This window comes from Canis lupus, chromosome 34 (assembly GCF_048164855.1).
Source record: "Canis lupus baileyi chromosome 34, mCanLup2.hap1, whole genome shotgun sequence".
NCBI classification, from domain to species: Eukaryota; Metazoa; Chordata; class Mammalia; order Carnivora; family Canidae; genus Canis; species Canis lupus.
The window spans coordinates 21,093,516-21,120,485 of record NC_132871.1 but is presented as its reverse complement, the minus strand read 5'-3'; the positions used below and the strand labels follow the sequence as shown (position 1 = coordinate 21,120,485).

Here is a 26,970-nt window from a genome sequence, read left to right as displayed (position 1 = left end):
TTTCACCTTTCCTAACTAATCCCCAAACTTCTGGTTTCTCACTCTTCCAATCCAACCTGGACACTGATACCATAGCAAACCTCATAAAACATGTGTGTCAATGTGACCCTTGTTCAAAAAGTTTGTCCACTTCCTACTTGCTGTGGGATACATCCATGTAGTCTGGCAGCTATACCATTCATTTATCTATTTGACAAATATTTATTGAAGGCCTACCACGCATCGTTCATCTTGGGGTTTAGAATTTAGTAATGCATACAGTTAAAAACCACTGCCTCCTGAAGCTTTCATTCTAATGGGAAGACAGACTATAAATGAAATGTAAATCTTAAAAGACAGTGATAAACACTACAAAGAAAAATAGAGCAGGGCTTTAGGAGAGAGGAGGCCTTAGGAGAAAAGAATTCATTTTCAAAAGCTTGCCAGAATAGGTCTCATTGAGAAGGTAATGTTTGAACAAAGACCCAAAGGAGAAGGGGGCATGAGTGAAACAGACACCCACAGGAAGAACCAAAACAAAGCTTCTGAGGCAAGAGCAAGGCTCTATGTTTGAAATACTGCAAGGAGGTTAATGTGGCCGAAGCTGAGTGACCAAAGGGCCAAGTATGAGGAGAAGAGGTTAGAGAAGCAATGGTGATGAGCTGGGAAGACTGGATAAAGCCTTACAGTTCATAGTTCTGACTTTGCCTTGGAGTCAGATGAGAAGGCATTTTGAACAGAGAAATAACATGAACTTATATTTTCATTGGATTGCACTGGCTATGGAGGAGAGCTGATTTTAAAAGGCTTAAGGGTAGACGCAAGACCATTTGGTGTAGAATACTGCAATTAATGAGAGGACAGATGATATGGCTTGGATTAGAGCAATAGCAGTGGAAATGTACGAAACAGGCAGACTCTGGATATATGCTGACGGTAAAGCCAAAAGGAGTTGCTGACAAATCGGACATGATTTGGTGGTTAGGGAAAACACCAAGTTCTCCACCCAAATGGTTGGAAGGATTGTGTTGCTATTAACGAGTCGGAAAAACTGTAAGAGAAGTAGGTTGGGGAGAGTCAGTGGCACTGAGATATCCAGTGGGGAATCGTATCCCTAACAACCTCTCTAGTCTTAGTTTTGTCTACTTACACAAACCAGCTGGTATTTCAGGCTTACGAAACATAGGTTCACATTAAACATACTAAATGTTAAGCATGATATCTATATTTTTTTGCAACTGCAGAGGAAGAAAATTTCAAGGTAGTGAGCAAGATATTTGCTTGTTTGTTTTATCAACCTATGTTTCTTGGTACCGATCACCTCTATCACTAAAGAATCCTATGTTCTGCCCTCAAGATACACTGTGCAGAGCAGAGGGAAAAAGTTACAGAAGTGCATTCTCTTTACTTTTGAGTTCACAATAGACCTTATCAATCTTTGACAAATATAAGTGCTTGGAGAGAATCATGCCTAGATAATTCTTGATTGCCTCATACAGGAACCCACCTTCTGTCTTCTGAGAAGCAGTTAAAAGGTTGGTGGAGGAAAGGATAGACTGAGCTAGATAAAAGTGGACAGTGTAGGTCCCAAGTGACCCTGTATCCTGTGTCCTTCCAGAACGAGAACGCTTCCATAGTGATGAGTTGATGGTGATAAAACAGCAGATATATTTAATGGTGGCATGTGGCCCAAACCAGCGGGCAGCCTTAGGAGACATCTAGCTTCCAACAGATACCCTATACCTAGCATGGTGGAAAAGCCATAGCTGAGGACAACACAGACAGATGAGTTCATAACATCTCACTACAGAGAAAGAACATGGCAACAGTACCACCCCCTCGACCCATCAGGCACATCCAAGAGCTAAGAGAAGACCATGAACTTAAGTGGCTTTATGGTAGAGTCAAAAAACTAGAGAGGAACTAGAGTTTCCAGAATATGAAAAGCTGGACAAGAGTTAAACAAACACCTGTCCTGGGACTTAATGCCTCACCAGCATGTTGCAGAAATGAGAGTAGGTCTGAATCTTCAATTGAGAGTATTTTAAATCTGTATGTAACTCATTTATAATATTTTCAGTAGGCTGAACAGTGGCCCCAACAATATCTGGAGCCTATAAATGTTGCCTTATATGGCAAAGTCTTTGCAGATGTCATTAACTTAAAGAGACCAAGATTATCCTGAATTATCCAAGTCGTCTTGAAATCCAATTACAAGGAGACCTTTATAAGACAGAAAGAGATATGACCCAGACAGAAGAGGAAAGGGCAATGTGACCACAGAGGCAGATTCAAATGACAGGGACACAAGCCAAGGAATGATGGCAACCACCAGAAGCTGGACGAAGGAAGGGAAGGATTCCCTTTAATGACCCAGAAAGAGTCTGCCATCATCTTGAGTTCAGCCCAGTGACGTTAGTTGTGGACTTCTCACCTCCAGAACTGTTACAAATTGCATTTCTGTTGTTTGAAGCCACCAGGCCTGTGATAAAGTAATATCACCGTCTAATTGAACAAATTATATTTCCATCTTTCAGAAAAGGAACCTGAAGTTCAGAATAGTGAACATCTCAGGATTTGAAGAGCAGCCACATGCCTGATCCGAAGTTGATGCTCTTCCTCTGTAAGCACTGCCTCTGCCTCCTCCTACAGCTCCCACTGGAGAAGCATCCCCTGCTGCCTCTACTGAGCCTACTTATGCCCTGTTCATTTTGTCCAGATCCACTAAAATCCTCTCTCATGTTCCTGCAGCTCTGATATTTCAACTGCCTCAAATTCTTTTATTTTGAAATGTGTTCAATAAATATTTGGTAATTAAGTGAAAATAACCACATTTTGAGTGTAAGGGGAATGAAAATAATGGGCATTATTTTAAATTATATCAATCTTAACCTCACATGAAAGTAACAAAATCATTTGAATTTGGATCGTCCCAAAATTTGGAAATAAAACAACAAGGGTAGAAAAGCCAAACTGTATTTGAACAGTTATGACAAATGCTAACGAAAAGCACTTTGGGTAATATCTGTGATCACCAACCAAGCAGTAATTTACATGCAAGAAAAGCCCAGCCTACCAAGGTAGAAAGGAAAAATAACATACAATATTCGCAGAAAATTTCACAGAACTATAATACCAAATGTCTAACACATGACTGCAACGGTAAAATATTCTGGTAATCTTAAGAAGAATTTCTTCAAATAAAGCTAGACTAGAGTACATGAGAAAACAGAAGACATATTTTTGATTCCTTCAAAGATGATTTCTGGATATTCTATTGAAACTTCAGATAACATATAAAAAAGCAAATAAACAAAGTCCAGAGGATCAGATGCAGCTATGGGTTCTCACCTTATATCCTTCTCTGGTAACAGAACTAAAATTGTCTTATTATAGAATCTGGCTTTTCTGAAAATTATATTAATAATCTTTTTAAATTTATACATTCCCATCCCAATTTGGATGCACCATCATACACCATCCCCCAATTAAGTCTCATTATGTTAAAGGATTAATATTACAATAATCTGAATAACCCTAAAAGGGATGTTTGATTATCAGTTAATCACATCTTGCAGAAACTTCCTGGTTTCTTTTTTTAAAGGCAGATACCTAACTAAACACAGACCTTAGTAGAGAGGAGGTCAGCATGAAGATACAAGATGCTTAGATGGATAACTGAGAGGAAAAGAAGAATGCTAAAGAGGAGGTGAAAAGTTGCTGATGGCACCTAATTAACTTTCTATTGACTCCTCCTCTTTAAAGTCATTCTAAAACCAATTGGATTTTAAACAACTGAATGATTCTACTAAGTAACTTATATATTTCAAATATCAAAAAGAAACAGATTAATTCTGTAACTACGGACTCTGTGCTGCAATACTCAAAAACACTGATACTAGGAACTGTCACTCAAACTGAATTCAGATACTTTGTGGATTACCATGTGATAAATGACCCTAGGTAACTGTCTCATAAATTCATCATGATTCTTTTAAAGACCTTATTTTTAAAACTTCATAAATCCATCTAAAATGCTATATTAAGATATACTATTAAAACTTTATAAAAATAAATAAATAAAACTTTATAGTTACAAATCCACTTTGAAACGTTCTGCAGTATTTTTCAGGCATTAGAAAGTGAATGACAATGACTGAATAGCACTTCTATGTAGGTAGAAAAATAGGAGAGAAGCCCTCTTAAATCACTTCAAAACAGCATCCAAAAAAAGAGAAAAAAAGCCTACTAAAGAGCAAAGAAATGCTTTCTTAAAACTAAAACAAAAGCTTCAAATCACTTTAAATTTTATCTTTGTTTCCGACAGACCAGTGTGAAGTGTCATGGCAATGCAACAAAATATTGCCAAATAATAGCAACATATAATTGTTTTCTATTTGATTTTCAGAAACTTTTTCTTTAAAAAAAAAAAAAGAAGAAGAAGAAGAAAAAGAGTAAAAGAAGTTTCTTCTGAAACTGTTGATTTCACTTCAAAGTCTTTTAAAAACCCTCAATCCTCCCAGAATGGAAAGTGTTCACCTGTGACCTTCTGCCTGGATTTCTTCGCTGAATCTACTGAAAGTACAGCGTGAGGCTCAAATAGAAACCTGAGTCCCTACTCTTCTCATCACTTGATAAGAGAAGAAACAAAAGTGGCTTTTACCTCTAATTCGCCCAGAAAACAATTCTTTGTATACCTTTGTTACAGGAAACTCCAGGAGACAAATGGTCCTTGTACTTCTCTGGGCTAGGCAGAAACTACATACATTTTGTCAATCTTATTTTCAGATAAAAATGAACAGCCTCTGACCAAGCAAAACAAAAACTGGAGAAGCAAAGAATACAATAGGGCTCAATGCTGAAAGCTTTCTTAATCTAAGAAAACTATTTAATACCAAGGAACTCCTCTGGAAAAATTGCTACCATCATATTCAGCTCCCCAAGCGCAATTAATAGAAAAATCTTGACACTTAAGCTTGATGGGTATAATAAAGGCCTTGTGGATCATTCTTCAACAAACTGAAATATTCTTCATATTATCTCTGACTCACTGATCACAACTTGTATTCATAGAAATCCTTACTTTTCCACCAAGTATCTGCATACACATCACCTCAAGCTGACCGGTAAATACCCAGAGAGTTTAGAAATAGCCTCCATAAATTCTAAGTTACCAAATGCATCCTTTAAAGACAGAGCAAATTTCCACCTGGGCATGGCATGTGACTTCTTTGGTTTCTTTTGCAAGTCTCTTCTTTCTATGTATGTTGTAATCCATCCTTTGAACTGCTTTATATAAGTACCTTACAGTTTAGTACAGTTTAGTTCAATAACCACTTATATGTCCTAGATGCTTGGTTACAAAGAAATACACAGAGTTCCAGCCCTTGTGGAATTACTGTCGACTTTTAATAATATGACCACTGTTATGATAGTTGCAGAAAATGTTAACAGCAGGTCAGAAGATAGGTACTTGGGCAACTTGGAGCTTCAGGAAAATGTCTAAATCTTTATAAACCTCTTAAGTTTTTAAAATTGTGGGTTTTTTCTGATTTCTAAAATAATACATTTCCATTATTGAAAATTTGAAAACAATGGTCAGCAGACAATCACCATCCATCTTTAACCTCTCAATCAGGAATTAGCACTGAACATTTCAGTATATTCCCTTCTTGTTTTTCCTCTGGGTCCATATGAATGTATGTGTATATATTTTTCACAAAATTTAGGAAACACCATACATATGTTTATATGTACTCATCCAGTCAATCAATCATCTTTAAAATCTTATACCTGTCCACATCAGACTTCAAAGAAAAAACTCCAAAAACATAATCAAAAGCTACATGATTTATATCCTATGGATGTAATGTAATTTATTACATCCCTCTATTATTATATCATTAGGTTTTATTTTTCTAATTAATACTGCCTGAACAACCTTATATTTATTTCTTGGCAAAATTTGGTTGTTTTCCACACCCCAGTCTAGCATGTACTTGTGGAAATGTCTCTACCTCAGGACACAATTCATCAGTTACTCCCAGTGCTTCTGTTATGTTCAGGATTTGCAATTTCCTAAAGGATGTATGAGAAATGGTAGTTCCAGCAAGCATCCTAATTGTCTCAAGGAACAGCTGCTTGGAACACAGAACAGACAGCTCTGTCTCCCTACCTACTCTCTGATAGAAGGGGCAAATCTACTTCATAAGGTTGAACGTTAGGGTGCCACCAACTGCTTTTTTCTTCTCCTCTAAGACTGTGGCACTAGGTTCGCTGGCTGTCAGCTTGGACAGCTGAGGGTTTTGACCTTACTTTATTTTTATGATATTTTCGGGAAATGGCTAGCAGTTATCCTTTGCTACCATTTTTTTTAATTTTTTTATTTTTAAGGATTTTATTTATTTATTCATGAGAAACACAGAGAGAGAGAGGCAGAGGGAGAAGCAGGCTCCATGCAGGGAGCCCAACGTGGGACTTGATCCCGGGGTCTCCAGGATCAGGCCCTGGGCCGAAGGTGGCGCTAAACGGCTGAGGCACCAGGCTGCCCCTTTGCTACCATTTTTGACCAAAATTCCAAGTAAGCTTTGGAAGAGGTATAGCCAGGTAAGGATGGGTGAGAAAGGACTCGCTGAGGGCCCTAATGGCGGGAGCAAGAAAATGAAGGAGTAGAAACTGTAGTGCATGTGGGCAAGTATAGGCATTTCTTTAATGTATAAACTTAAAATGGAGGAGGAGGGGAGACAGAAGGCTGGAGATAGGAGGGATAGTTAGGTCACAGGTGCTACAAGCCCCACAAAGGACCTTGGACCCTAACGCATGAAGAATCAGGTCTGCGTTCACATGGATAACGCTGGTATGAGCAGAGGCAAGGGGACCAAAAACAAGGCTAATATAATACCTGAGGAGAGAGATGGTAAGACCCGAACTCAGGCTACATGAACACTGAGGAGGAAAGATCAGCTGGACCAGGAGGCAGATTTAGCTATAAGCACTCTTCTCGGGTTCATATTCTCTGCCTCTAGCCTTCATGTGCCACCAGGACATGGTGCCTCCTCAAAGCTCAGGTCAGTCTAAGGAGAGAAGGAAGCCTGATGCCACATACCCTAAAGGCGTCACAATTATTTGTGCTGGTGATAAAGGTGGTCACAACTCTGATGGCTGGTAGGTTACAAAGAGCACTGAAAGTACAACTGCGTATCAGCTCCAGACAACAGGAAAAACACTTGTGACTCTTTTGTAAAAGAGAAAAAAAGTGAAGGAGCAGCTTCAAAGCAGGCAGCTGTGAGGCGTTAACTCGTCGTTGCTGTGCACTGTTTCTGTCTTAAAAGAGATCACGTGGGTATAGCTGCACACATAAAAATGGTTTCATTAAAAGCCTCCAGTCATTCATTTTGCTTATTAAAGCCACTCCACAATGATATTCACAATGGAACTCTCAGCTGTCCCTAGCAATGACACTAAAATACAATTAATTCTTCTTCCCGAGGAGTCTATAGGTATGTGCTTGAGGTACTGTGTTAATTGCCACTGCTTCATACCATGGCTTCAATTAGGAATCAAAATGGGAGCAAGACAAACATGGATCCCATTAAGTTCCAGAGGACTTAAAACTGAAGTTTTTGTCCCTACCCAATTCCCCCCCCTCAATCCTCTGATGCTAAAAGCAGAGGGCTCCATCTGGGGATCGACAGTGACATCCAGTGGCCATGAACTAAAACATACCAGTTACAAAATGTTACGTATGTGAGCAGGGCAAATATTTGTTGATGTACTGATATTTTAAATTCAGTGTCTATGAAACTGTGTGCAACTAGAACCTCATCATAACATGATCACAAATCAGGCAAATCAGAGATTTGTAACAAAATTAGGATATTTAGCTGCCTTCCATGATTTACTCTGCCTATTAAAAATCCCAGGAGCATACGTTAATAATTACTGCCAGAGGAGATGAAATATTGATATTGTATTCAGAGTTCCAAATGTCATATTACCGTTTATGTTATATACCAATTCAAGGATAAGTAATTTCCAACACGATCCTCTTGCTCAGTCAAGAGAAATAGCTTGCTCTGCTATAAAGTGAACTGGGTTAGATGAGGTGGACCACAGTAATTTCAATACTACCTTGTTAAGAAAAATTTATCTGAAAATTTTCTTGAGCGTTCAAAATTTTAACTTTTACTCAAACCACGCATGAAAGACAAAGATGGAGAGTGAGAAAGAGACAAACCAACCATGGAATCCCAGGAACGTGAAGAGAAACAAACTCACTTCAGTGGAAAATGCATAGACTTTAGAATCTGAAAGGACCCACATGTGAGCCATGTTTGATTCCAGGCAAGGAATTTCATCACTGAGTCTCTGTATTCCTATATGTCAAAGGGAGATGAGAAAACACATCTTGCAGGGTTGCAATGAGGCTAAGTAATGAGAACATTAAACGTTAAAACCTCTCATTCTGTGCCTTGCATGTATAAGATGCACATTAATAGCAGCTATCACACATATGCATTCATATTAAAACTACTACAAAATAAAATAAATAAAATAAAATAAATAAAATAAACTACTACTAAAACTGAAGTTTCCTTTGCCACAGAAAATGTCTCTCTGAAAACAGACTTTCAATTCCATAAATCTATCATATTTTGAACGTTAAGTGCTCTTCCATCTGACTTTAGAATTTGTGATGTATTTTAACAGATCAAAAGCAACAATAGTAGCGTATTTATTAACAATATAAAATGTCTCTGACCCTTTCCTAAGCTCCTCTTGGTCATTAAAGTGACCTCAAGTACAGAAAACCCTTAACTCTCTCTCACCTATCCCACAAGTCACCATATTCTCACCTCTAAGGCTTCAGAGTCTCAAAAATATCACATCTCATACCAGTGTAGACTATACTGTGAAGATGGTACAAGGAGAAATGACAGAAATAACAGATGGGCCAGGATTTATTGATCCAGGAAGCCACAGGTAGTTTGATGTAGAAGCAAAACAAAGTTGCTTAGCCTCTAAAAGGTTGAATTCTGGCCTTCTTGGTAGTATACAGTTGACCCTTGAACAATGTGGAGGATAGGGGTACAGACCTCCCCTTGCAGTCAAAAATCTGGAAGGCTTACTGATGACATAAGCAGTCGATTAATACATATTCTGACATTACATGTACTATATACTGCGTTCTCACACAAAAGTAAGCTAGAGAAAAGAAATGTTATCAAGAAAATCATAAGAAAGAGAAAATAAATTTACAGTACTGAACAGGATTTACTGGGGGAAAAAAAACACATATAAGTGGATCCACAGAGTTCAAACCCATGTTATTCAAGGGTCAACTGTACTTTCAAAACTAAATCAGGATCATATTGCTCTCTGACTCAAAGACCTCCAGTCACTTTTTTTTCTCACTCGGTGTAAAAGCCAAGGCCCTCCATGGAATATAAGACCCTAGATGAGCTGGCTCTGCAGCAACCCTACCGAAATCCACTCCATCACTCTGCACCCCTGCTCCAAAAGCACTGGCCTCTGGCCGCTGCCTGAACACAAGGACACTGCCACAAATATTCTCCTCAACATCATACTTCAGGGACACCTTCACTGATCCCTCTATCTAAACTGTGGAGCCTACTCCCCCTCCCCCGCCAAGATGCTCTTTCCTTCTTCCTTGCCTTTTCCTCTTTTCCCCAGCACAGGCAACTCGAGGTTTTTAAAAGTTCACATTTTACCCCTTTGCTTTTACAAAAAAAAGACCTACATTAGTATCTGTTTATGCCAACCAACAGAAATCTAAGGAGGATTTTTGCTTTTACAAAAAAGGTGAAAAGTGAAAATACCATTCAGCATGTGCTTTGCAACGAGCCCTTATAAAGGCAGCAGGCTCCACGGAGCAGCAGGGAGAGCGGTCCTGCCAAGCTCCTTCCAGGGAACTACACTCAGCATCTCAGCATCAAGCAAGCTCTCATAGCTTTGAACTTTGTCTGGGAGCATCTGTGCTTTATCTTGTTTTATTTTGTGCATCTGTTGGCAAGATGTGTCCTAAGATATCAGAAAATGCTAAGAGAGGTTATTTCTGGGACCTGGGAATGCTCAAATGTTTTCCCATATAAATTAACAGTAAATACTTCTTTGCTCTATACCATTTCAGCTTACAAAAGTATTCACAGGAGTGCTCTACTTTCGGATAGCAGGAGAAACCTATACTTATCATCACCTAAGGGATTACAAATTTTAGCCATATGTCTCTTACTTTCTCTTCCCATGAGAATGCAAACTCGTAAGGGCAGTATCTTTTGTCTGTTATGTTCATAATCTACTCCCCAAGATCTACACACAAAATAGGCTTGGCATAAAATAGTCAATAAATAGATATTTAAGCTGTTTGAGTAAGTCAACAGGAAAAGGCAGGGAGAGTTCCTAGTTTTTGTGAAATCTGTAAAGTGAAAAGAAAAAAAAAATAAGATGAATTTTTAGGTCCACACACATACACAAAAACAAGGTAGTCCACAAAAGGAAACACAGATTATGTTAAAATGGAGAAAAAATAAAGAAAGAAAGAAAAAAAAGAAAATAGAGATTTTCATTAGCTATCATCTAATGTTTCAGTGCATCCTTACAGAACTAAAGCAGCTAATAAATAAACCAATAAAAGAAAGAAAAAGAAGCTGGTAAATCTAATACGCGTTAGTATTGGGGCAGCATTATATTGGCATTTTTCTGTTTAAAGATACAACCTGAGTGGGGTGCCTGGGTGGCTCAGTCAGTTGAGCAGCACTGGGACTGAGCCCACCTTGTGCCCCATGCTTAGTGCAGAGGCTGCTTCTGTTCTTCCCCTGCCTTGTGTGTGCACAGGCTCAAGTTCTCTGTCAAATATATAAATCAAATCTTTTTTTTTAAAGATATAATCTGAGTGAAAACAAAAGGAAAGAAAAAGAACACAAGAAAGCTGTGAAACAATTTCTTTCTCATAATCTTTGGTCTAATGCATGGTTGATGAAGCCATAAGACACTATTCTCACATCTTTGATTTTATTTCAGCATTTCCAGAAAATAGAGTAATGGATAAATACATTTCTATTTGATGCCTAAAAGTTTAAATTTAGTACGTAACTCAAATTAATTCTCAATGTTCCATTTTAAGCCTCTACATTAAAAGACCTGTGCATTTTATTCCTTAATATAATTTGCTGTGTGGTTTCAGTGAAAACTGGTGCTTGATTTAAAGAGTAGATTTTTATCATTAAACATCAAGCTATTTTTTTTTAAATTTTTTATTTATGATAGTCACAGAGAGAGAGAGAGAGAGAGGCAGAGACACAGGCAGAGGGAGAAGCAGGCTCCATGCACCGGGAGCCCGATGTGGGATTCGATCCTGGGTCTCCAGGATCGCGCCCTAGGCCAAAGGCAGGCGCCAAACCGCTGCGCCACCCAGGGATCCCCCATCAAGCTATTTTTTAGGGATAAATTATAGTGACTATAACCAAAAAAAAAAAAAAGTTTTTAAAGTTGCTTCAAAAGAAAAAATTAAGAGTATAAAATACTATAATTACATACTAAGCTAATTAAGAGCTGTATTCTTGGGCAGCCTGGGTGGCTCAGTGGTTTAGTGCTGCCTTCAGTCCAGGGCCTGATCCTGGAGACCCGGGATCAAGTCCCACATCCGGCTGCATGGAGCCTGCTTTTCCCTCTGCCTGTGTCTCTGCCTCTCTCTCGCGCTCTCTCTCTCATGAATAAATAAATAAAATCTTAAAAAAAAAAAAAAAGCTGTATTCTCACAAACACATATAAAAGTAGTTTAGAATATGGCGAGTATCTATTGAGAGTTAAAACTATACTTTTAGGAGATTCACAGTCATGAATAGAAGTTAAATTAGTTACAAACAACAATGCAGAAAATATATGTTGAACTTTTTCTGCTCTAAGAAGGCGAGACAGCACGTCACACTGGCTGAAGTATGACATACCTTCAGAATTCAGGTTTTCTGTCAATGTTATCTGATATGGAGGCGGGTTGGGGGGGAAGGATTTTGCAGATATGATTAAAGGATCTTGAAATGAAGAGATTATCCTGGATGATTATCTGGGTAAACTCTAAACAGTACCATTTTTGTAAGAGAGAGGCAGAGAATGACTCGACAGAAGAGGAAGCTCCATTGTGACCACAGAGACAGAGATTGAAGTGATGCAGCCAGAGCCAAGGAATGCCAGCAGCCACCAGAAGCTGGAAAAGGCAAGGAACAGATTCTCTCCTAGAACCTCCAGAGGAAGTGTGTCCCTGACAATACCTTGATTTCAAGTCAGTGATACTGATTTCAGACTTCTGGCCTCTAGAACCGTGAGAAAATAACTTTTGGTTGTTATAAGCCACCAGGTTTACGGTCATTTGTTACAGCAGCCACAGGAAACTCATACAGAATTCAAAGAATCAAATGACATTATCATAGCAAACTTACTTCTTTTTCACTACTTATTATGGGAAAATGTTTTTTTAACACTAATATCTGTAAAAATAAGAAAAGGTAAAATAGTACTGTTGCCAAATTTTGTCTCCCTCTAGCAGAAGAATGAAAATCTTCTATAACTTATTCTTAAAAATTAGGGGGAAAAACCCTCTACATTTTACAATACAGAGATGCACTTCAAATTAAAAATATATTTTTTTAACAGTTGTTCTTTATGTTTGTGACTTTAAAAGGTAAAGAAGTTACTTAATTCTTCAAGAAAAAGTTAAGGTGCCAGAACTACCACTTTTGATACTTCCCATGTCTGTGTGACAATTCAAAAAACAGTTCAAATAACAGTTTATTTTATTAACTTCTCAAAAACTGTTCATTGTGCTACCAAAGATTATTATGAAATTCATCTATCGGGCACCTGGGTGGCTCAGTAGTTAAGCAACTGCCTGTGGCTCAGGTCATGATCCCAGGGTCATGGGATTGAGTCCCACATCAGCTCCCCGCAGGGAGCCTGCTTCTCTCTCCGTCTGTGTCTCTGCCTCTCTCTGTGTCTCTCTTGAATAAACAAATAAAATCTTGAAAACAAGAAAGAAATTTATCTATCAATTTGTACCTTATGTTTTGGCTCCCAAATTCCCATCTATCGCTATTTAAACAAAGAAGTGTAGGAAATGGGGCAGCCCAGGTGGCTCAGCCGTTTAGCACCACCTTCAGCCCAGGGTGTGATCCTGGAGTTTCAGGATTAAGTCTCACGTGGGGTTCCCAGCATGGAGCCTGCTCCTCCTTCTGCCTGTGTCTCTGCCTCTCTCTCTCTCTCTCTGCCTCTCATGAATAAATAAATAAAATATTTAAAAAAAAGAAGTGTAGGAAATGTATAATATTTCTACCCTTACTTTCACTTTGTGAAACATTCTTTGTCTCCCAACCACCAACACCAAAAATAAAGAAAAGGACTATTCATAATTCTCTTTTCTTTCTGTCTGAAGAAAATCTTTGCCATATGATTGAAATGAACAGAAATGCAATGATGTGGACTATGGTTCTGCATCCTTACCTAGTCCTATGTGAGGCAGATGCTCAAAAAGGGTCCAGCTGTGGTCATCAATGTAATGATTCTTCAGGATCAACAGCTGGCAAACATCTCGGGCAGTTATGTCACTGGGTACCTCTAAAGCCCTGCTGGTTTCATCTTCACTGTATACTTTAATTACCTGTGTAGGTAGAAACAAGAAAATGAGCTAACATATCCTATTAAAAATATCATTCTAATAAGTCATAAAAAAACTTACTGGTTGTGCTGATTACAAAGTCCTTATATGGATTCTTGTACATTTAATTTCCTATAACACTGAATGAATGTTGCCTATCCAAGACTTGTTTATAATCTGTCAAAACCACTTGGTCTGACAACTTCCACTCTCTCCAGTGTCTACAAGAGGACACTGAATGACCATTTAATGTCATTTCTCTACCACTCTGGTCTACTAAAAAGCCTCATATCTCTTAATATTATTTCTATTCCATATTTATATCCTGTAAATTATCCAAGTAGCATGGGTGATTTATTTCCAGATACATATAGGTAGTAAAAGCAATAAGTAGAATCAGCCTTTATGAAAAGATTTCTCTATTTCAGGTTATGAAGATTTTGGTAGACTGGCTAGATGTATACCAAATCCTTTTCTTTTTTCCCTTGCAATTGGTTGTGACCGTGGGATTGAGTGTTAGTCAATGGAGTATAAGTACATTCAATGTTGCACTTTCAGGCCTAGTCCATAAAAACCTCCCATTTATTGTCCCCCCATATACCAATTATACCACCCTCCCACTGAATGGTAATGACAAGGACCAAGAGGGAAGAAAAGTCATGGGACAGAAGGAGCTTTTGCCCCTTCATGACCACATGAGCCAATTAAGAATACCCATATGTAACTTTGACATAAGCAAGAAATAAACTTTTATTGTATTCACTTACTATGAATTTGTATTTATCTATTACAGGAGCTAATGTCACCCTAAATTACACAGAATTAGAGAGAATTTCATATACGATAGTCCCCTCAACATTTACCAAGTAGTGCTATGTGCTAGAATTTCTGCTATTAATTATGGTATGTTATATAGTAAATTAATTATAAGAAGATAAATACCTATGATAATAGTATAGTAAGATCAACATACGCACATAACACAAGTGAGAAATGGTAAGAAAATTCACTATAAGAAAACACTTGTTACAAAAATATGGACATTTTTAGTAATTCAAACAAGTGCAAATTAAAATGATGTACCAATTCTGTCCTACCAATTTTTAAAATTACACTTAATAACAGTGTGATGAAACACTTCCTCTCTTACAGTGACAGGAGTGATATGAATTGGTAAAATTATTTTGTACACCTGTTGCAAAGTATTCAAAAGCATTTAATGGTCCATTCCTTTGATTCAGTAATTTCACACAGTTAAACTATCTCAGCAACTCTGTTAAATGTGGAAAATGGCTTCGGGCATAGACATATCCAGCAAAGCATTACATATAATTCTATCAATCTAAATATTCAACAATGAAAGAATGATAACTGACAGTACTTTCCTAGAATGGAATATTATATAGAGCTTAAAAATGTTATTCAAGGAAATGATACAAGAACTTTAAAAAATTCTTAGGTAAAATAAGATCATGACACCAAAGCATACTTTGCATGGTACAGTGCAAACTTCCTTGTTGGACTGGCTACCAGGCACCTATCTGTCTTCTTCTAACAAAATTCTCATTGCCTTCGAGAGCACACTCCCTCCCCCACCATCAGTCTTTGTAGTTCTGGAAACTCTACCATCAGCTCAGCCATGGAGAGGGGGGCTATTTACTTAAAAAAGAGCCAGTTGTTAAATGTTCAGGAACTGCAAGCCAGGCATCCACCTTGAAATCAGCCATGGTGTGAGCATGTATACTAAAGAAATTGGCAATTGCTACAAATAAGGTCTTCTTTAAAAACAAAACAAAACAAAACATATTTTTAGGGCCAGCTTACCAGTGGGCCACTGCCTCAGATCCTGATAGATATTATCCAGACTGATCAACCAGCACCCAGAATCCCTTTGCCAACAGTAATTATTTCAGAGAAGGTCATAAGACCTAACCAGAGCCAGTCAGAGCCAATCTGAGAATCTATTCACCTAACTATAGAGTGGACTCTCTTTTCCAGTAGGCAGACATAGGATGAAGCAGATAGCATCAACAAAAGTAAAGACTGGGAAAATGAGGACCCCATGGAATGAGCCACGCTAAGAGATAGAGTCCTGAGAGTATCTCCGAGCTCCTGGATCAGCTGAATTGGATTTCTCTGTGTTTTTATCACATATGTGCTGTGAGGCTCTAAGTGTCTAGTGGTAACACCCACCTACTTATCTACCTTGCTCTAGCCGTGGACTCCCTCCAGTTCAGTCTCCATACTGCTAGCAGAATAAACTTGCTAATTGTCAATCCAATCAGGTCATTCTGCTAATGAAATTCTTCAGCGTCTCCTCATCGTCCTAACTCAAGCAGCTCATCATGTTTACTAAGATCCCTTATAAGGTGCACATCCTTCACTAAGTGTTTTAGTACAAGGCTGTCACAGACAGTGACTGTTGTTTCCTTCAGAGAGCTTAGAGTCTAGTAGGGAAAGCAGTATTAAAAAAATAATTACAAACTAGGGCATAAAAATGCTGTATATTACTAACCATAAAATGGGGTTAGGAGAGACATAACCTGCCAGAAGGAATCTGGCAGGTTCTAAGGACTAAGAGGAGTGAGGGATGACAGGGGCAGTCAACAGGCAGCCTGTTCCTAAGGAAACCAAAGTGATGGGCAGGATGGTGGTAACAGGGATGCATGGTCCTAAGTTCAGAACTGACATCAGAACCATCGAGCTTTTAAGTAGTAAACAAACACATAGACATGGATACATCTGGCGAGGGAGAAAAGGAAGAACAAAAGAAAAGACAATCTAGGACCAAACCCTGAGAAATACCAATATGTAATGGTGACTTAGAGGCAAGAAAGTCTCAAAGATCAAGAGGAGTAAAAAGAGAATCAGGGAACCCATGCAATAAAGCCCAAACTTTAGCATGCACACGACATGCACACCCTCCAGGAAACCAACCTACACAACAGATCATTCTGTGATCCTAGCCAAATGTGACAGGTACTTGCAACCTGTTCTTAGTTGCATGTGAGTTATCCTCTACTTGGAATCAATGCTTCAACCACCAATAACATGCTTTATTTGGCAAATTCCTACCTTATCATTTGGCCCCAGCTTCCATGGCACTGCCTTCAGAAAGTCCTCCCTGACTGCCCAAGGCTTTGTAATTTATAGTGCCCTTTTTACATGCTCTTATTTTGTAATTTTCTATTTGCATGTCTTTTTCCTCAACTGTACTAATAAATCCCTTCAAGGATCTATTTATCATTTGACATCATACTTAAGGTACCTAGCCCAAGGCAGTGTATGGTTTAATAAAGATCTTTGGAACAAATGAACTTTGTACCCCTGTAGTGCCAATCAAAGTGTTTTTGACATAGGAGGGACTCAATACATATTTATAAACTTTAAAAATATTTTGTCACAAAGTGTGTGAATAAGCTTGGTAAATTAAAATTCTTTTCAATAATCAAGAAAGAAACAAGTTTTCTTATAAATAGTTCTAGGTAAGAATTGACTTAGTATCGCTGTTTGTGGGCAGTTCTGAGTTGTGAAATCACTGAGGTTGCTATATAAAGTGGTATATGAAAATACACAGTCAAAATCAGGTGCAATTGTTTGAGCTTTCACTTCAGTTGATTCATTTTCTCATTCATTAATACATGTGGTTCACTAAGATCCCAAGGTCCGTTTGGAATCTCAGTGTTTTCCATGATGGCATGCAGGAAGTTAATGCTCTTTAGCATGTGTCTTGAGGATCTGTATCCAGGCTAGATAATTGGTCGGGTTCTAAGGGATGCTGTCCACTGTATCTCTATGTGCTGTGGCTACCACCAACTGGATCAGGTGCTGGTACATGCTCCTGACAAAAGCCATTTGAAGACGACTACTCCTGAGGGGAAGAAAGGATCTGACCCTGTGGCTGCTCCTTCACGTGGCACAATCATGAGCCACTGTCTCAATTCCCTCAGAAGCCACCTGGAAAATCCCATGCCTGGAGATGGGGGTGGAGTGGGGGAGAATGTCATGGTGGCCACTGAGAAGGTTCCCAGTAATTCCTGGCTACCCATGTTTCTTTCCACTGAACTCCCATCACCTGGGCTAACAGAAGTATGCCTCTTACTTTTCATGCTCTATCTTTTATATCAGAGGAACTGAGAAATTTAAAAGAAAAAAAAGCAAAACAAAACTGGAGACCGTCTGAAGCCTAAGCCAAATTCAAGAAGTGGGCAAGAATTGAACAAGAGGTAAATCTAGGGAAAATGAAAAAGGTATCTACCCAATTAGGAAATGCCAGTTATTTTTTTCAGACTATGTCACTGCAAATTTGAAAGACACAGGTTGTCAAGAATCAAAACACATATATTTAGAAGGATTAGGCCAATTCAATGTTTGGAATAGGTACATGTACTCATTTTAAAATGAGTAACACCTGCTGGAAGTAAAGCTTAATATTTTCTTTTGAGCTCAGTTTCAAACTCGTATTTTTAAACTTTTATTTAATTTTGACATTTATCCCCAAATACACATTTATCTAAGAATGATAAAATTATATATTTTTTAAATATTTTATTTATTCATGAGAGAGAGACGCAGAGACATAGGCAGAGGGAGAAGCAGGCTCGATGCAGGGCAAGGAGCCTGATGTGGGACTTGATCCCAGGATTCCAGGATCATTCTCTGGGCCGAAGGCAGGTCTAAATTACTGAGCCACCCAGGGATCCATTAAAATTGTATTTTAATTGATATGAAAGCAGCAGAAAATCCCTGTCAGCTCTGAAATCTACTCAATAAATGTGAAAAGTTCCTTATTCTACAAAAGGGTGCCTTCTCAGAGTCTCATTTTATTACTATTTATTTCTCCTTGAAATCTATGAAAAAAGGAAAGATAATCTAAGCCTAAACTCTCTAGTAGAGTTGAATATGTCCCTTGCCAAAAGTATTACTCCACAAAACCGTCCTATTTAAGAGAGGAAGTCAAGTCATCTGAAAACCTCCATGACTAGGATGGATTAAAACTAGGTTAAAGGGACACCTGGGTAGCTCAGCGGTTGAGCGTCTGCCTTTGACTCAGATCCTGATCCTGGAGTCCCGCATCAAGCTCCCTGCATGGAGCCTGCTTCTCCCTCTGCCTATGTCTCTGCCTCCCTCTCTGTGTCTCTCATGAATAAATAAATAAATAAATCTTAAAAAAAAAATAAAACTAGATTAAAAATGTTTGTGATCAAGTAAAAAAACAATAGCAGGGCTGTTCTTAAGACTCATTAGAGCAAAATAGTGGTATCCTGTTTCTTCTACATACTGAATGGTAAAGAAGAGATTTTAAGATCATATAATTACGCTACTTAATAAAGGGATATTATAATTTCCAGTTCGGCGGTCCAAATTCCCAGCTTTCCTTTATAACAGGAAAAAAATAGGGGGAGGAAAATGTTATGCATACCAACTGATCATCTGAAATGATATGCCAGCAGGAGGAAATCCTGCCTGACACTAAAGAATAGGAGCTTTCTTTGTTTCATCAATGAATAGATACTTGACCAGCAAGAAAGACATGCACGATAAGGTCTGTCTATAACATCCCTGCAGCATAAACAGAGCGCCCAAGGACAGCCAACCATGTACACACAGGCTGTGTTTAGGCAACCCTTCCGTGTCACTGTAATCCTGACAGTCAGGGCAACCTTGGCCTTTGGAGTGGTTTACAGCTTCAAAAACTGCTCTGGGAGTATATGGCATCTAGCAGTGAAAACGTTCTGCACAGACACAGTAAACCCTGCAGGGGATATGCTGGAATGTGAGCAGAGCAGATCTCTGTTTTGGCTGACATCCTTATCAAGGCAGTTTATACACTTTATACTTCAAGTCCTCTAGACTGCCCTCCACAAAAGTGGCAGCAAGAGATTAAAAACCCATTTTCAAAGCAGTAGACACAACAACACTCAAATATACAGAAGTGGAAAGAAATGGTTAACTTTTTAGAAGAAAGTTTGGGGCCCCTAAAGCCTTGAGACCAAAAGATAATATGTTTAAAATATAAGACAACGGCCATTTCTGAAAAACAAAGAGATCAAAATTTTTTTTAAGATTTTATTTATTTATCCTTGATAGACACAGAGAGAGAGAGAGGCAGAGACAAAGGCAGATGGAGAAGCAGGCCCCATGCCGGGAGCCCGATGTGGGACTCGATCCCGGGACTCCAGGATCGCGCCCTGAGCCAAAGGCAGGTGCCAAACCGCTGAGCCACCCAGGGATCCCCGAGATCAAATTTGAAAGTCACTTCAATACATATCATCTTGCCCCCAAAGCACGCATAGTATTCATCTGCTACCATCACCATCTGCTACAATCACTGTTCTGATTCTCAGAACAGATTATTCAAAAACTTAGGAAAGCATGGGCAATGACCAAATGGCCAGCCTTTCTCTTCCTCCCTGCAGACCCCAGGAATGTGATGGCATGGTATAGCTAGTTCCTTCCCAACCTGGATCCATCCTGGAATATGTGAAATGAACTCAGGGTTGTCATCGGTCATGTGGCAATGTCACAGAGTAAAGGGGGCAGTAACCCCTTGATAAGTAATTAACTACAGCAGGGTAGCTTTCCCCCACTTATCATTTTTTTTTTAAAGAAAGAAGGAAAAAGAAAATAAAGAAAGAAGGAGGAAGGAGGAATAATCATTCAGCAGGTAAAAAAATGAGCATGGTTTAAGCATAAATATATGACCAAGAATCCACAAAATGAAGTGAGAAAAACTAAAAGAAGGAAGAGGAAAAGGAGAAAAAGAAAGAAAGAGCAAAAGAGGAGAAAAAAGATCACTGGGACATAGTTATTTCCTATGTCAAAGCTTCTACTTTGGGGGATCCCTGGGTGGCGCAGCGGTTTGGTGCCTGCCTTTGGCCCAGGGCGTGATCCTGGAGACCCGGGATCGAATCCCACGTGGGGCTCCCGGTGCATGGAGCCTGCTCCTCCCTCTGCCTGTGTCTCTGCCTCTCACTCTCTCTCTCTGTGTGACTATCATAAATAAATAAAAATTAAAAAAAAAAAAAGCTTCTACTTTGGGAAAATTTAAATTTAATTTTTAAATTAACGACATTCAAATATTACATTTAATATTTAAACATTGATTCTTATGAATTACTATTTAATTCAAAATAATTTAAACAGCATGTTTAACTACCAAGACCTTACTATAATGAAAAGTATCTAACTTCTAAAATGAAACATTAATTCTTTTATTGTATCTATTAATTATATATGTTGTTTACATACGGTTAATAGGAAGCAATAAATAAGGCCCACAGAGGTGTGAAGTAAAGCTTATTTCTACAGCTCTTTAAAAGCTCTTTAAATGTTATCCAAGTGGGCAGCCCGGGTGGCTCAACGGTTTAGCGCCACCTTCAGCCCAGGGTGTGATCCTGGAGACCTGGGATGGAGTCCCGCATCGGGCTCCCTGCATGGAGCCTGCTTCTCCCTCTGCCTGTGTCTCTGCCTCTCTCTCTCTCTCTGTGTGTGACTATCATAAATAAATAAAAAAAATTAAAAAAAGATTATAAAGCTATCTTTCAATGCTTCAGGTTTTTTTCCCTCTATTATTTTTAACAGATAGGGAATGTACCTAAATCATGAGAAATATTTTTATATCAAGGTCAGAGCAGCCCTGGATTTTTACATTCTTCTAAATAAGGAATGCAGTGTCCTAAGATAAAAGAAGACATTCTTGAATATTTTGAATTAAGCAACTCAGTGTGTTCCCTTGAAGGAAATGGAAAATAATATATTCATTATTACTTATTCCAAATCTCTAAAAAAATGGTATATTTTAAAAACAAAACCTGTTCCAAAAGGCCCTAATAGCTCATGAAAAGCTACTACTCCTTTATTGCCACCTTGTGTTATTTTTCTAGCTGTCAAATATTTATTAAGAGCAAAATAGTACATAGTTTAGAGAAATCACGTTGTAGGATATCTTAAATTCTCTCCATTAAAAAAGATTTCAAGAATACATTTTATTTAAGCATGAAGAATACATATTCAATTAGTTATAAGATATTAACTCAAAACAGATACTGTCACCAATATCAGAACTACAGAAATTGACTGGTACAAACAGGTCTACATAGCTCCTTTCAAATTGATGCCTTATAATCCTTTCCTTATTCTCTAACACCAAACATATTATTTTTTCTCAGTTTCTTGAAACAGCCATGCTCCTTCCTGACACAGGGCCTTTGCATACACTACTAGAACTGCTTTTTACACTGTCTCCCCACCTTCTACTTTTCATCCCTGAGACGAACTATTATTTCTGCGGGGAAGTTTCAATGGCCCTTCCAGTTTAGGTCCAGGCCCTTTGTTCCATGTAGGTGTGTCCAAAACCATGTAATTACTATCCATCAGCCTCCACTGCTGAAAATGCTGCATGACAGCAGGAATGATATCAATGTTTGCTTCCCATTGTGTCCCAACAGTTAGTACGGTGCCTGGAACACAGCTGATAACCAAAACTATTCTTTTAGTGATGAATGAACCTATCATGTATAGCCCTGTAGAAGACAACATTAGGGATTTTAAAACAGTAGTTTTGAAACTTCATAGGGTTTGAAAATCTCCAGGGGAGAAAAAAATACATTGAGACCAAAGAGAAAACATACACAAGTTTTCATGAAATCTGTGAACTGAACAAAGGTGGATAAGGTGATTTCTCCGGTCCATTTCAATTCTGGTACTCTGTGTGAATACACGGATACGCAGACAGACAGATACACACACACACACACACACACACACACACACACGGTCCGAGGACACCCAGGCAGGACAAATATTTATTGGCAGAGACACACCAAGGTCTAAAGAAGCAAAAAATATGCCTACAACGACAGCCAGACCACTTTGCCAAGATCAGAGGGACTAAGTCATGCAGAGCAGGTGAGGAAGCGCCGGGGCCAGGAGGCCTGCAGAAAGAGGGTCCTCACCAATCAGCACAAACCAGTGAGGCGGCCACCACAGATGGGATCATTTTTTAGATACAAGACTGACTTTTTTTCAGTGGTTGGAAATAACAGAATTAAGTTTTAAATGATACTTTTACAAGAACATGACTACAAAGTGGTAAGAGAATACGATAAATAACCACAGGAGGATCTAACCATTTAGGAGCAGGTTCTATAAGTAACAGAAAAATCTACAATGACTTAATTAACCAAGCTGAGGTTAATTTTTCTCTCACATTCAAAACCAGATGCAGACAGCACTGAGTTGGGTGAGGTAGGTCCATCAAGTCACCAGCGAAAGAGCCAGGCTCTTTCCATTAGTCTGCAGTCCTTAGGGTCACAAGCTGGGTCATCCCCACAGCAATCTCTGTAAAAACTCTGAATGCGTGTACCTTTGTATGTTATTTCATCTCAACAGGAAAATCACAGAGCATGCCTGGATATACAGATAAATGAATCCAGAGTTGAAGGACCTCTGTCCCTGGAGATCCATGCAGAACTTCCAGAAGTTCTGGATATAAATTCAAAATATAAGGATGGAGATTTAGGATGTATTAATTTGTTTCCCACTCAGCATTAAGCCAAAGGGTCCCAGTGTGGAAATGCCCCAAAGCTGGCATGGCAGGGGATTTATCACTGCCACATCTGACAGCTTGGAAGAGCAACACTGCCAAACCAGGGCCTGGCCAGGCTTCCAACCAAGAGAAGAAAGCCAGTCTGCAGGTCAAGGGGGCTGCAGAAAGTCTCCTGGATGCCCCTCTGCTTTATCTGAGTCTCCAACTCTGTTCTTGACCCTTTCTGCCTCCTTCTCAGGCCAAGGGCCCTATAGGCTGCTCCTTCCTTGGTGGTCCTTTCTCCCTCCAGGATAGCAAAACAGACTTAGGTGGGGGTTTAGTTTTGCAAAGAAGAAATAATCGTAAGCCCTTTCAGTGTGCTCTGTTATGTGGTAGGGGAAATAAAAGGCAAAAGAAACAGCTCCAATTTCATTATAAAAGAAGGCGAACATTAAAAACAAAGTCTAAAGATACCCTAAACCACGCACAGACACATCTACATATGTGTGTGTGTGTATGTGTGTGTGTTATTTTAGGACTTAAATCCAATATGAATAAAGAGGGTCAAATCCCAAATCCCACACTAATGTTTCCAATGACTTCATCAAAGGAGTGTTCTCTGAACCTCAGTGTTTTTAAAACTCATGTAATTCCTGTGAAGATGCCAGTGCTGACTAATTCATCTTTGAAGTAAAAAAACCTTCACAAGTGCTAATGCTTATTCATATTTAAAGCAGAAAACCATTGGTCATGCTTATGTTGGACATAATGTTATTCCAGTATCTCGTTTCAGGCTTTAAGCGATCATTTATTCCCAGAATATCCATACAGCATGTCTAAGCAAAAAAGTTAAAAACAGTGTCCCACAGTGAGAAGGACAAGTTGGGGAGGGGCAAACAGGAAGAGAGGAAGGAGAATATTTATTAGTGCCCAGGACACATCGGACTTTTTACTGCAATTCTTAGGCTGCCTGGCATCAATTGAAGCACTTTTAGGAACAACCTTATTTTACTAAGTTTTAAAAGTACATTTCCTCATATTTAACTTCTCTGAAACTTGGATGTAACTTACCATCAGTGGTATGTCAGATTTAATTGGAGAAGTGCAAAATAATGACACTTCCTGTAATTTAAGGTGCCATAGGATCAGTGAAATATGCTGTGTTTAGTCTTTCTGGGATATTTGGGAGGTATTATCATAGTATATATAGAGTATAAACTTATAATAGCGTACAAAATACCGCTTTCTAGACCTAACGTTCCCATGGTGTGACAGTACCAGGAGCAAGTGATTTATAACCATTTTTGTAATTTTACTTTTCCTTCGTTTTCCTAAATATTTATTTGATATCAGTGCAAAACACATATAGAGCACATTCCTGTAAGAGAAATGTGATTAGTACTGTTCGAAACACAAAATACTAAAGGTCAAAGGTCTCGTAGAGAACACCCACTGAAATCCTCTCATTTTACAAACAAAGGAGCCGATCCTGAAGAGGGGCTGACTTATGTGGGGATGCCCAGCTATTCACTGGCGGAGCCAGCCCAGGAATCTCTCTGGGCTCCCACCTGACCCTGTTGCTTCCCACTCAGCATCTCCCAACATTCACGCTGCTTTAAGCCGCTGCATCTATATGGCACCTCGGATAAAGGTATTAGATAACTAAAAACCACAACATAAAAATAAAAATGCACACGTGTCCCCAAGTACCTAGCTTTCTGAATGTCAAGACAGGTTGTTTTGGGGGTTTCCCTTTTTGCAGCATTCACTAGCCAGGAAAAGTGCATGTTCCGAAACAGCCAGCAGAGGGAGTCTTTACTTCTCAGTGAGCACAAATAGAGAAAATAGGATGGTATGAAAATTGCAACTTTAACATCATTAACCCTACGGAGGTCCCATTATAATTACAAGCTCTTAAAAAGTTTAAAGCCATTTCAAAATACTCTTAACAATTCGAATTTTTCAGGTAAACCATGTGTACATCTTAACTTCAATAAGGATATTTTTGGCTACGTTATACACACACACACACACACACACACACACACACAGACACTGTGTATAAAGTCACCTCAGTAACAGTCTTTCCTAGAACTCAAGCTGGAGGTTCTCCCTGGCATTTAGGAAAGTGATGTTAAAATACTTCTTTGAATCTTGACAGAACTAGAACTATGTAAACGGATTTGACTTCTGAAACTTTATACAAAATGAAATTCCTGGTATTTTCACAAGCACAACTGAATGTAGATGTCCAAACAAGCACAGCCAATCAGGAAGCGTTTACAATCACTTTCTGACAATGGTGTTTCTACCAAAAATGACTTTTGAATTCCTCTTCAGGAACTGAGGAGCGAGTATTTTTAATAACCTTCAAGGGTAGAAAACCTCTACCCTATCCTCTCAGAGGGTTTAATGCCTGAAATTACCAAAAGGCTTGCTTCTTTCTTCTGCCAAAAAGAGATTATTATTTTCTAGATTTGACTTGGGGTGCTGGGGCACGGCCAGGAGAGCCAGTCCCAAGACTGCCCCCAAGCAAGAGTCTGAGCCCAAGGATTTTTAATCCGCCTTCACTGCCAAATGCGGACCAGGCATTGTGGTTTATAAAACAACATGAGTCATGGCTCTCATTCACATGGAGGTTCAGTCCAGGGGCTCATGGTGATGGGGGCTTTGGAGTCTACTCTGTGATCAGATCCTAAACCACCGGGTCACTAGTATTGAGTCCTACATTCTTCATACTATAGAATGGGCAAACTGCTGGCAAACTGGTAGGACTCAATTAATATAAGTAATTTTTACTAAACATTTTTTAAGGATTTTATTTATTCATGAGAGACACAGAGAGAGAGGCAGAGACACAGAAAGAGGGAGAAACAGGCTCCTTGCAGGGAGCCCCTGATGTGGGACTTGATCCCTGGACTCAGGATCACACCCTGAGCTGAAGGCAGACGCTCAACTGCCAAGCCACCCAGGTGTCTCTACTATCATTTTTTTAAAATTTTATTTATTTATTCATGAGAAACACACACCCACACAGAGAGAGAGAGAGAGAGAGAGAGAGACAGGCAGAGGGAGAAGCAGGCTCCATGTAAGGAGCCTGACATGGGACTCAATCCCAGGTCTCCAGGACCACGCCCTGGGCGGAAAGCAAGCGCCAAACCGCTGAACCACCCAGGGGTTCCCCCTACTATCAGTTTTGAAAGCAAACAGGCTTTTAGTGAACCTCAAGAGACTCGTACAGCTCCACCGAGCTCTAAGGAACTCTGACACAGTTTCTTCGCTTTGTCTTTGAGGCAAGATTGAGTGCACAACAAGAAAAATGACAAGAGGAAAAAGGAAGATCAGCAGGAAGGTGAGATTGGTCCCACAAGAGGACTGCGGGAGGAGGCCAAGTGCAGCATGCACGCCCATGCGGTGGGAGAGGTGGCCTTCTGCAGGCACGGCACTGACCTGGAGCTCAGGCCGGCCTGGTCACGGACCAGACATGTGCTTTGGGCAGGACACTTGGCCGCCAGCCCCCCGCCCCCCGAGCCTTACATTCCTCATCCAAAACTGGGTTTGAGTTCTCACGAGGACTTAAGGGAAGGCGTCATCAGTGCTGAACACATTAGAGCTGTTTTTATTTTATAGGTGTGTACCTAGGGCAGTGAAGATACCAAGTTATCCACAGTAGCAAACTGGAGCTGGAAAAATGTAATGAAGAGGCAGGGTGGACCGGCTGACCTGGCTCCTGAGTGCATGGCTTTTCACCACAGGTGTGAAACCAGGTGAGAATGAAGTGAATGCAACAGGGAGA

General features: G+C 39.3%; 1 protein-coding gene across 6 annotated transcripts in view; it reads right to left on the bottom strand.

The window, feature by feature from the left end:
• The window catches only part of GRB14 (growth factor receptor bound protein 14), a 164,099-nt gene that overhangs the window by 28,466 nt on the left and 108,663 nt on the right, over positions 1-26,970 (bottom strand). For all 6 annotated transcript variants that reach the window (XM_072810969.1, XM_072810970.1, XM_072810968.1 and 3 more), the window contains one exon: positions 13,492-13,648. In XM_072810969.1, coding sequence (XP_072667070.1) covers positions 13,492-13,648 — 157 coding nt within the window. The remainder of the gene's footprint in view (positions 1-13,491; positions 13,649-26,970) is intronic.